The sequence below is a fragment of the Coregonus clupeaformis genome, chromosome 3 (genome assembly GCF_020615455.1).
Source record: "Coregonus clupeaformis isolate EN_2021a chromosome 3, ASM2061545v1, whole genome shotgun sequence".
Lineage (NCBI taxonomy): Eukaryota > Metazoa > Chordata > Actinopteri > Salmoniformes > Salmonidae > Coregonus > Coregonus clupeaformis.
The window spans coordinates 1,677,904-1,690,187 of record NC_059194.1 but is presented as its reverse complement, the minus strand read 5'-3'; the positions used below and the strand labels follow the sequence as shown (position 1 = coordinate 1,690,187).

Here is a 12,284-nt window from a genome sequence, read left to right as displayed (position 1 = left end):
ACATCACCCAATAAAAAAATAAAAAATGTGTGCTGGGAGAGCTAAACCAAGTGCAGAGAAAAACACCCCCATCAATTTCGACCGGGGCATGATCCAGCGTGTGCCGCTCTGTAAAGATGTTAACCAACCATAGCCATGATCGGGAATCCACCACACTCGTCTTTCTATTGGCTACATTTAGAATGACAGGTCTACACATACTCCACAACGATTGGTTGTACACTAAACATCTCAGAGTACATACATTTGATTGGTGACATATTTCCTCTCACCGTAAATTCATTGGTTCATGCATCTAGAGTGTAAATTCATGGTAGGTTGTCCATGTCCCACATTTCAGACCGGTGAAAGAGCAGCGGAACACGTTGTGCGCTGCCCTGTTAGAACAATCTGTCTAGCTACCGCCTGGTAGAGCGGAGGTGATTCAGTGAAATCACATTTTTTTAAATAAACAGTTTTAACAATTGCCTCCTGGTAAGTACAATACCCTGTTTGGAGTTATTGAATAATTATCCGCTGCTGTAATATTCGTAATCTTACGGTGTTGTTTGATGCTAACGCAAGTTCGCATGATAAAGCTAAAGTCCTTCTTGGAGTTGTGCTAGCTAGCCAGTTAACGTCACCTAGCTAGTTAGGACATTCTTTCCTTAATTTATTCAATGTTTGATGTGCCACGAATGCTATTGAATTGGATGCCGTGGGTTAAACCAGTCAGTCAATGCCTGAGTGGACTGTCGAAATTGTCAACTAATCCGATGGGGTGGTTGAAAGAATGGCTTTAGCTAACTAGCTGGAATGGCTAGCGAGCCATGGTTGCCCAGTTAGCGATGTTTGTCTGTCTTACCAACGCCTCTTGGTTTAAATGTTTACGATAATATCAGTTTGATGTCGAAGATTAACAGTTGACTGCTGTTTAGTCTGCTACATTAGGTAACGCGTTAGCTCGCCAAATAAACTCTGAACGGAAAGTAGCCATGGCTAGCCTAGGAAATTAGCTAGTTAGCCAGCATCGTATTTGCCGCACGTGTTGGTTATACCTTTTTTTTTTTTTTTTTCGTATTTAGCTAACTAGTTCCAACTAGCAGAGTTGATTAGGTAATAGGATATTGTTGTCTGGCCAGCTACATAACTGGCATGCCTTTTTGCAGGCAAAAATCGTCACATTTCGGTACTTTTTTTTTGTATTCTATCCATGGCGTGACCGGTGTTGCAACTCGGCCTTTCCAGGCATAGACCATAGAAGCACAGCTCAGAAGCTAACTAACGTTAGCTAACCAGTTTAGCTGGGTGTGTCTGGGCGACCCATTTGTCTCCCACAAATATGGAACGCCGTTTGGGTCTTTGCGTGTGGAAAAAAAGATACACGTCATATAACACTATTTCAACAAATTAAACTTTTAATTTGACACGTCAAATAATACAATCATATTATAGAATGTTGTGTGTGCTGAATTTGCACATGCAAGCCAAGCGCCACCACTAGGATCAGTAGCACTGTCAAAGCTGAACAAAAAGTCTGCAACAAGCACACACCGGCCACAGAACGATGTGTTTACAATACCGCAGGATCATAAATGTTTGAAAATATATTTGATACAGATTTTATTAGCAACTTCTGGGGTGGGTAACTAGCTAGATTTAGCTTGGTAACGTTACCTCGCTAGCACCAATGCAACTAGCCTGAGAACACAATGACCAATATAAACTGCAGTCATTTTCAATATTCTTAGCAATGATTTAGGAATCCATGTGAGTACGTATTAGCTAGGTAACCACTTGAAATTGAACTTCAGTTCATGAAAATAACTATCCAGCCAGCAATTAACCCTGTTGCCCAAATTAACGTTATAAACAGCCAGTAAACTTAATCTGTGGTGATTCTTGACCGGACCGGGTTATGTGTTGTGAATATAGCCACAATAAGGATTAGCCACAATAGTGGCGTTTGCGGTTCGCCTTCAAAATAAAAGTTCCTCTTTGAAAGTGACGCAGAAGGTTACGATTGGTGGAATCATGCAATATTGAGACTAGATAATGTTAAACAAGGTTGGAATGTGGAACAATGAAATGGGGTATCAGTCTACTCGGTGACACCCACAGAACACAACTGTGAAGAGTTTACTCATATTAGCGTTGTAGCTCTTATCGCGGGACTGTGAAATCACCTCTCCAGTCAGCCTATTGTGCGTATTGAGATTCATATTGCACTGTACAGCCTTACCTAAGGATTGGCGATCCAATGAAGTTGGTTATCAGTCTACTCAGTACCCAAGTGCTTTTTTTTCCAACGTCCTCCTCAGTCATCAGACTCTCAAAATTCCAGGTTGTATTGTTTTTCCTCTGGAATAGGGTTCAATACACATAGTAGGTTGACTGGTACAACAAATGTGGTTCAATTCACAGTGGTTTCAGAATCCCGCAATAAGAGCTACGACGCTAATGTTCTCTGGGTTTCACGGAATAGACTGATACTCCATGTCAATGATCCATAAGTACGGCTGTACAGTAAAATAAGTATGCCCCCAATGCAATTCTGAAGTCTAATACATCCAGTGTGATTTCAACGGATTTGTCAAATTAACTAATTATTTTGTTGAATTTATATAACATTCCAACATCGTTTAGCATGATCCATGGCATAAAATCCATTATTTGTATTCGTTTGCATCACTGTCAATGACATTATTTTATTTCGAAGGCTATCCGCAAATTCCACTATTGTGGCTTATCCTTATTGTGGCTAGCTTCACATAGGTGGGTCCGACCACCATTAATCAAAAAAGAACAGTTTTATAAATTAGGGGTAGTTTAAATGATGACACCTAGCAAGATAGTTGGCTAGCTAACTATAGCTACTAAAACAGATTGTCGTTTTTGGGGGAGAACATTGTTTGCATCCATCAGCAAAAAAAATTATGACCAGCACTGTCCAGAGCTTGGGGGAGGGCAGGTGCGAGAGACAACTTTACCAGCATCATAGCATACGTATCGATGAATCGTTGCAACATATGACCTACGAGTGATGGTGTAATCCAATGTGTAATAACTACGTAAAAATTTAATAAAGGTGTTAAATTGTTATGTGACGTGCGGTCATATTCAGGTCCTGATTGGTCAACAAACTTATTTGACGCGTCTAATAGTGTTATTTGACGTGTATCTTTTTTGACACTCAAAGACCCAAAAAGCAGTCTATACACACTGAATTTCATACTATGAACTGAAACCTATTATTGGTTGAATTGACTAGATTTCTAGCTAGCTAGTTATCCACAGACTAGCTGGAATGCAAATTATTTCTGCTGTTGCACAGCCTCCTGTAACGTTAGCGCTAATGGTACTTGTCGCCATGATTTGCAAAATAAATAGCTGGGAGATATGGCTTGCCGGGTTTGTCAGACAGAACAGAAACGGATGGTGACCAGAACAGGTGCAGATCAGACTCCAGTATCCACATCCAGTCAATGATCCACACCATGACAACCACACCTTCTTGTCCCTGTTTCAGTTCTCTCCAGCTGACCAAAGAAATGGTGATGGAGAAGCCAAGTGCCCAGCTTGTCGGGCGGGAGTTTGTCCGACAGTACTACACACTACTCAACCAAGCACCCGACTACCTGCACAGGTAAAGCCAGTACACTACTAGAACATTCTTCCCAAACAGTATCTATTCCATGATGATCTGCTTTCAAATATTAGTGGGCGATCTATGCCTCTACTACTAAGAGAAGAAGTAACTGATTTTAAACTTGTTTATGTTTTGAGGTTTTATGGGAAAAATTCCTCCTATGTACATGGAGGTCTGGACAACAATGGTAAACCAGTTGAATCAGTCTACGGACAGTCGGTGAGTACTGCAATACAATTTCCCTAAATTATATTTGCAATACTTCATGAAACCTTAGTGAAGCAGTATTATACGTTTACTTTGTAAAATATCCAATGCAACACAGCCACATGATTTTATGGCATACCTCTATCAGTGTGTTCTTATTAAAGATGGGTAATATATTTTCAGTTAGGCTTTGTGAAACAAGGCTAACACATTTTTAAGTTTGAGATTTTCATCAAGGTCTTTAATTATGTATAAAGGAGATCCATAAAAAAGTGTTGGCGCTGAACTTCCGTGACTGCCACACCAAGATCAGACATGTGGACGCCCATGCGACCTTGAAGGAGGGCGTTGTGGTGCAAGTGATGGGGGAGCTGTCCAACGACATGCAGCCCATGCGCAAATTCATGCAGACATTCGTGCTGGCCCCTGAGGTAGGTCCTTCAACTGTATAGATGGAAATTGGAAATTTGTCCTTGAAACTTTTTTTTCATTTATGTATTAGTGTCCAGTTCAGCTAAAGGGTTAATTGTGTTGAACTCAATGACATTGGTGTTTCAGGGCACTGTAGCAAACAAGTTCTACGTTCACAACGATGTATTCCGTTACCAAGACGAAGTGTTTGGGGATTCTGACTCAGAACCCCCTGAAGGTGAGCATGTTACAGATTAGAAAGCTGCTTTACGGTTAGCTGGTTTTCTTTCATATGTAATTTACTTCTCATGACTAATACATAATGGTTAGAGGTGTTGCTCTTATTGAACTCCATTGCAGTGCATTTTACTCATACAGTACCTTGCATATGGGTCAACACTATTATTAATAATAGGTCTTCACTGTTTAGGGGTATAGAAGCATCTGGTGGCACCATGAGGCGGCAGGTAGCTTAGTGGTTAAGAGCGTTGTGCCAGTAACCGAAAGGTCGTTGGTTCTAATCCCCGAGCCGACTAGGTGAAAAATCTGTCTGTGCCCTTGAGCAAGGCACTTAACCCTAATTGCTCCTGTTAGTCGCTCTGGATAAGAGCGTCTGCTAAATGACTAAAATCTAACAGGTATTGGATTCAGCCCTAAAACTGCTGTGGTCCTCTGTAGCTCAGCTGGTAGAGCACGGCGCTTGTAACGCCAAGGTAGTGGGTTCGATCCCCGGGACCACCCATACACAAAAAAAATGTATGCACGCATGACTGTAAGTCGCTTTGGATAAAAGCGTCTGCTAAATGGCTTATTATTATTATTATTATTTATAATTGGGACTCACTCATGTTCTTGGTGTTTCAGAGTCTGATGAGGAGATGGAGGAGAGAGTACCCTCACCGGAGGTGGTCCAGGAAGAGGCTGCAGCCTTCTACGAACAGACACCCTGGTAAGGAAACGCATCCATCTTCTCTTAGTTTAGCATCTTAGTCTTGACTTTCTCATTACATTTTTTTTGTACAGCTTTGACAGTGTTACATCAGCAATCCTATTCCACTTCATCCTCGATGTTGGTTCTGTATTACTATAGCATGAATGGTGGCAAACATGCCCTTCATGAGAGAGGGAGTGCGAGAGGCGTCCACCCAGGGTGCTCAAAATCACATATTTAGATTATTGTAATTAATCTTAACAGAATGTAAACAGTAGAACGATGCTCTTAAACCAACATGACAGGTTTTATTAAAAAGCAAAACATTGTTGAGTCTTCATCCCTGCTATATATCCTAAATGAATATAATAAAATAAAAACATTTAGCCTAGAAGAACAAGTCACCTACACAGTACTAAAAGACAACTCCAAATATAAGTTGCTAACCTGTCTTGTAGGCCATTTGTATGAACATTTTTTATTAATAAATAACACAACAGAGCTGTTTTCAAGTACAATCTAGGCCTTTCTCATTTGATTTAGCCTTGGCATTAACATTTTTAAATAACAAAACATGTCTGTCTACAAACACCAAGGCCGGCCGGTCATGGCTAGAAGGGATCCAGCTATTGTCAAATTAACATCAGATTTGACTTTTCGTATCAGGTTAGGAGAACTTACGCAGCAGGTTTAGAGAATTAGGTTAATGTTAAATGCAATTAGGTTAATGTTAAATGCAACTTTTTGACGTTCATTTGACAAAAACTGGATCCCTTCTAGCCGTGACCGGGCCGCGATTCTGCACCACAGCAAATGAAAGGGAACACTAGGCAGCCACAAAATGAAGAAATTATAAAACCGATGTTGTCCAATCAAATTTGATATGTTTACAGTTCTACTGGATGGTGTTAATGAATTATGTTTATTATAATATGTAATTTCGTGTGGTCGTGTGTGTGTGATATACGTGGATTATTGATAACAACTCAGTTTCCTGCTATAGGCAGTTGGCTACCTAATACGCTCAACTGACATGCACCAAATTATACACATCATTACTCTAATCTAGTCTATCAATCTATTCCAAAACTTTATAGACGACTATACATGAAACGTGCGACATGTTGATCTTACCTAGGGAAGCAGAACTGCTAGGACCGACCTGACCAACGCAATTTGCCTCTAATATACTTGCGTTTGCGGTGGTCCTTGGCCTGCTCAAAGTGTTGGGAAATCAAAACTGTCCAACTCCTTTTAAAGCAGCCTGCGATGCCCATCAGCCTTCTTACTTTGTCCTCAGGAAGGTGCGATCTTGAGGCCGTCTTTACTGTTTTGGAGAAATAATCCCGTCTCGGCGGGCACACTGGGAACTTTGATAATCAACATTATTTTGTTTCTTCTCCCAGACAATTTGGCCGTTAACAATTTTATTTATCGGCTTTTCTTTTTCTGTGATGCCGAAACGTTGGTGGTTTACCCAATACATTACTTGCCACTTATCTAGTGTGCAACTTTGTTTTTCTTGCCTACAGTTTACTCTCTTAGTCAGCACCTAAAACTGTTTTGGGAATGTGCCAGCTCATGCTTTTCACTAGAATATGTGTTACAGTAACATGGATGGTAGCATGCTGCAAGGGATATTCTCCTTTTCCTAATCTCAAATTAGAATGATTCGTTTCTTAATGAGAATTCTATGGCCAGAATATGCTCGTGGGTTAATATGAGATATGTGTGTGTCTGGGCTATTTCAGCACCGAGGCCAAGAGGCCAGAGGAGGAGGAGGTGGTTGTAATCCCAGAGCCTGAGGCTGAAACTGAGGTGGAGCCGGAGCCAGACGTGGTGGATGGAAAACAGGACCTGGAGCCAGAGACACAGCAGCAACAACACACCACAGAGGAGCAGGGAGAGAAGTGTCCGGTCTCCTCACCCCTGCCCTCCGCCACTGCTGACCCTGCACCTGCCGCTGAAGATAACCGGGTAGGGCTATGGTCATGTCAACATGGTGGTCGTGATTCCATGTGTGACCTGGCTGTCTATTCCTCTCTGGATGCTGTGTTTTGGCTGGTTATCCACTGTCAAGAGGTCACAAGGCAATATGTGACCTTTCTACATCTCTGGCTATTCCATTTTGGTTTAAGAACCATTTTTGGTTGTATCGCCATCAGCTTTGATAGCTAATTTTGTAGATAAACAACTACTATTGCTGAGAAATTATTTTATTTTGCCCTTGGATGTTCTTCATTAGGTTTGCCCAGCTTCTAGGGCTTTCCTTGTACAGCTGCCAGACCTCGTTCGTTTTAATAACATCACCGTTTCGTCTCTCCTCCAGCCTTTCTCCTGGGCGTCTGTCACCAGTAAGAACCTCCCCCCTAGTGGAGCTGTGCCTGTCTCGGGCGTCCCCCCTCACGTAGTCAAAGTCCCGTCGGCACCGGTACGTTAAACATACAATGTTACTTTTCTCTATGTAAAAACACTCCTCCTGTAGCCAACATTTATGTATTAAATACCTGTAGAAGAAACAACCACACATACTATATTGATTACTAAAGGTGGATAAAATCACCTGTTACATATCTAGCATGTATCCTACCATTTTTGAAAGACCTCATACTACACTGCTCAAAAAAATAAAGGGAACACTAAAATAACACATCCTAGATCTGAATGAATGAAATAATCTTATTAAATACTTTTTTCTTTACATAGTTGAATGTGCTGACAACAAAATCACACAAAAATTATCAATGGAAATCAAATTTATCAACCCATGGAGGTCTGGATTTGGAGTCACCCTCAAAATTAAAGTGGAAAACCACACTACAGGCTGATCCAACTTTGATGTAATGTCCTTAAAACAAGTGGCGAATTTGCCAATCTTGGTGTTCTCTGGCAAATGCCAAACGTCCTGCACGGTGTTGGGCAGTAAGCACAACCCCCACCTGTGGACGTCGGGCCCTCATACCACCCTCATGGAGTCTGTTTCTGACCGTTTGAGCAGACACATGCACATTTGTGGCCTGCTGGAGGTCATTTTGCAGGGCTCTGGCAGTGCTCCTCCTGCTCCTCCTTGCACAAAGTAGAAGTCCTGCTGCTGGGTTGTTGCCCTCCTACGGCCTCCTCCACGTCTCCTGATGTACTGGCCTGTCTCCTGGTAGCGCCTCCATGCTCTGGCCACTACGCTGACAGACACAGCAAACCTTCTTGCCACAGCTCGCATTGATGTGCCATCCTGGATGAGCTGCACTACCTGAGCCACTTGTGTGGGTTGTAGACTCCGTCTCATGCTACCACTAGAGGTAAAAAAAGTGACCAAAACATCAGCCAGGAAGCATAGGAACTGAGAAGTGGTCTGTGGTCACCACCTGCAGAACCACTTCTTTATTGGGAGTGTCTTGCTAATTGCCTATAATTTCCACCTGTTGTCTATTCCATTTGCACAACAGCATGTGACATTTATTGTCAATCAGTGTTGCTTCCTAAGTGGACAGTTTGATTTCACAGAAGTGTGATTGACTTGGAGTTACATTGTGTTGTTTAAGTGTTCCCTTTATCTTTTTGAGCAGTGTATATTGATTACTAAGGGGGATAATATCACCTATTACATATCTAGCATGTATCCTACCATTTGAAAGACCACAAGTACTATATTAATGATTAGGTATCAGAAACACTTACATTTGGTGGCCTTTTAATCAACGTTCCTCTTAAAAGGGCAACGAACACAATCAACAGGTGATTTAGCCTGGAGTTTTGAGTGTGTTGTCTTGCTGCTCTAGCCTGTTTCTGTGTGTTGTGCTCTAGCCTGGTTTCTCTGTGTGTTGTGCTCTAGCCTGGTTTCTGTGTGTGTTGTGCTCTAGCCTGGTTTCTGTGTGTGTTGTGCTCTAGCCTGGTTTCTGTGTGTGTTGTGCTCTAGCCTGGTTTCTGTGTGTGTTGTGCTCTAGCCTGGTTTCTGTGTGTGTTGTGCTCTAGCCTGGTTTCTCTGTGTGTTGTGCTCTAGCCTGGTTTCTCTGTGTGTTGTGCTCTAGCCTGGTTTCTCTGTGTGTTGTGCTCTAGCCTGGTTTCTCTGTGTGTTGTGCTCTAGCCTGGTTTCTCTGTGTGTTGTGCTCTAGCCTGGTTTCTGTGTGTTGTGCTCTAGCCTGGTTTCTCTGTGTGTTGTGCTCTAGCCCAGGGTGGAGGTGAAAACAGAAGCTGCAGCACAGAGAACACAACCGAGAGGAGACCAGAGACCACGGGAAGCAAGGCCAGGCCCCCCACCAGTCAACAGAGGACCCAGACCAGGAGGTACGATCCACCAGACAGCATCTCGCCCAACACCCAGTACCATCCACCAGACAGCTGGGTCATGTTCAGGAGGTAGAAAACGTCTTGAAATGAAGTGAAACTGGGAGGTACTACCTGACCTCGTCCAATAAGAACACAGATTTAAGTTTTCCGTTGTAAAAAATAAAATGTTTTGCTACAGTATGCAGTCTACGTTGGATGTAAACCTGTCTGTGTTAGTCTGAACTCTGAATGCCCTCTTTAAAGAATAGGCGTCATAGACACTGAGGAAACGTCAGACGTGGATGCGTTAGCATGACCCTCTCATGCCTCTATCCATCTGCTCTTAGCATGACTGTCTGCTCTTGGTTTGCAGTGAGGGAAGGAGAACCGGGAGAGTCGTCGGACGTTGGCCGCGTTGTGAGGTATCCAGACGCTCACCAGCTCTTTGTAGGAAACGTCCCCCATGATGTGGACAAGGCAGAGCTCAAGGAGTTTTTCCAACGTATGTCACTTATTCTATTTCAAAATGGTCTGCAAAAAAGCATTTTAATTACTTTGTATGGTTTCAACTGGCAAATAATTGATTAAACAGGGACAGTACATGGTAATCAATAACTCTGACAGGACTGAGGTTTAGTAGTGCCAGATTTAGTCTTAATTGATCATATTCCCCCAATGACCTGTAAAAGGGTTTGAAATAATTGATTAGAATCATTGATCTGTAATGTTAAATGATCTGCGTCCCTGTAACAGAATACGGTACATGCGTTGCAGGAACTGATTGAAGTAATTGATTGAAAGAGTTTATATGTAATTTTAATACGAACTGGTTCCTCCTACAGAGTATGGTACTGTGCTTGAGCTACGGATCAACAGCGGAGGAAAGCTTCCCAACTTTGGATTCGTGGTGTTTGACGATTCGGAACCTGTACAGAAAATCCTAAGCAACCGGGTAATAATTATATTCAACATATATGTTAAGTCTGAGTGTTTTAATTACAAACATGCTGATTTGATGAACTCGCCTCCATTTTGTAAAGCCTTGGACTCCATTTCAATGATGGTAGAAGGGTGCTTCACATTCCCATAAATATCCATTTGGGAGCAGTAAATGTTATTCAAAAATTATCTTAATGCATGTACAGACACAATCCTCTTTAAAAGCCCACTCTGTGATTTTTACATCTGTTTATGATAATTTAAATGAATGAATGTACTAACAGTCCTCTTTCATCTGTAGCCCATTAAGTTCCGAGGAGACATCCGACTGAACGTGGAGGAAAAGAAGACTCGCTCCGCCCGGGAAGGGGACCGGCGTGACAACCGCCCCAGGGGTCAAGGTGGCCCTGGAGGGCCCCGAGAGAGGATAGGAGGGCCCAGAGGCCCCCCCACCAGGGGTGGCATGGCACAGAAACCCAGCTTTGGCTCTGGACGAGGCACTGGACCCAGCGAGGGAGGTCGCTACACGGGACCTCGTCAGTGAACGTCACTCTGAAGTTGGTCTGATGTCCCACTACCGTGCCAGTTTACTACTGCTGTCAGTTGCCCCGACTCTTGAGTATTATAAAACAAAGATGGCTTCTCCATCCCTCCCTCTGCTTTTAGTTTTCTACATTGGGATTCTGGAATGTGATCCATCGCTCCTTTCTCCCGACGTTGACATGATCTGTAATTCTCTCCTGGTCTTTCACATCATCCTGAACTAAGTCAAAAAAGGCTCTAAACTAACTACTTGAATTGGAACAATCCAGTTTGGTTTTGGCGTTCTCTCCCTGTTTCTTAAAGGAACGTGTATGTACTGCTTGGGCAGTCCTGTGTATTGCCGCCACTGTCTTTTTCAGGTCAAATGCAAGTATGGTTTTATTTTAAATTTGTGGAGTTGAGTCATGCTTGTGAATGGTTATTATCGAGCATGTAACATCCTGTCTGCCTTTTCACTGATGCACTTCATCATGACCAATCAGCTGATGAGAGAACTGAATAAACATGATTTAGTGTTTTAAACCTGACTTCTGTAGTCTATACATTGAGTTGATCTTTATGGGCTGGTTTCCTGGACACAGATTAAGCCAACTCCTGGACACAGATTAAGCCAACTCCTGGACTATAAAGCATGGAGATTATCTGTTGAGCTTGCTTTTTTTAGTGCAAGGTTTAATCTGTGTCCGGGAAACTGCCAATATTTATTTTGGGGGAAATTATGGGAATTTTAGCAGGCACTCTTATCCAGAGTGACTTACAGGAGCAATTAGGGTTAAGTGCCTTGCTCAAGGGCACATCGACATATTTTTCACCTGGTCGGCTCGGGGATTAGAACCAGCGACCTTTTGGTTACTGGCACAACGCTCTTAACCACTAAGCTACCTGCCGCCCTAAGGAAACCTGGAGACGAGCCGTGGAGGAGGAGATGCCATCTCCAAAAAGACAGAAGATCGGAAGCATTAGCACTCTAGTCGAAGCCTTATGTTCCACACAGGAACCAAGAGGATTAAGGAAGGAAGTAATTCTTTAACACTGAGAAAATGTATTGCCGAGATGGGAAATGGAGAGTTGTAGAAGTAGTATTTTTCCTTATAGGTCAGTCAGTGTTTCCTACATAAAATGGGTAGCATCGATTTACATCCTTCCTAACATGAAAGCATGGTCATGTAAACTGCAGAAGGGGCAGGGAAGAGGGTCATGTGGACCAGTTTACGAGCAACACCGGACTGGAGAAGGAAGAGATTGCCGGCTGCAATGGACGACAGGCAGCTCTGGAAGACTTTTCATCCAGACAACCAGTTGCTGTAGTACAGTGCACTATAGCCATGGCATGGGTAAGATCAATATTATATATAAGAAAAG

At 42.7% G+C, this 12,284-nt stretch overlaps 1 protein-coding gene across 5 annotated transcripts; it reads left to right on the top strand.

Moving 5' to 3' along the window:
• The first annotated feature begins 338 nt into the window (after nucleotides 1-338).
• Nucleotides 339-11,444, top strand: LOC121538729 (ras GTPase-activating protein-binding protein 1). 5 transcript variants are annotated; one of them, XM_041846892.2, is made up of 13 exons: nucleotides 339-474; nucleotides 3,509-3,625; nucleotides 3,766-3,847; nucleotides 4,093-4,266; nucleotides 4,394-4,484; nucleotides 5,111-5,195; nucleotides 6,929-7,154; nucleotides 7,507-7,608; nucleotides 8,889-8,909; nucleotides 9,341-9,530; nucleotides 9,814-9,942; nucleotides 10,283-10,392; nucleotides 10,681-11,444. In XM_041846892.2, exons 2-13 carry the CDS (start codon nucleotides 3,531-3,533, stop codon nucleotides 10,921-10,923), a joined length of 1,548 nt encoding a protein of 515 aa, XP_041702826.2. In that variant the 5' UTR covers nucleotides 339-474; nucleotides 3,509-3,530; the 3' UTR covers nucleotides 10,924-11,444. The 5 variants fall into 5 exon arrangements, with proteins under 5 accessions (XP_041702826.2, XP_041702836.2, XP_041702844.2 ...); XM_041846902.2 differs by having other exon boundaries at nucleotides 340-474; nucleotides 9,341-9,458; XM_045206708.1 differs by having other exon boundaries at nucleotides 363-423; nucleotides 3,504-3,625.
• Nucleotides 11,445-12,284: the final 840 nt, after the last annotated feature.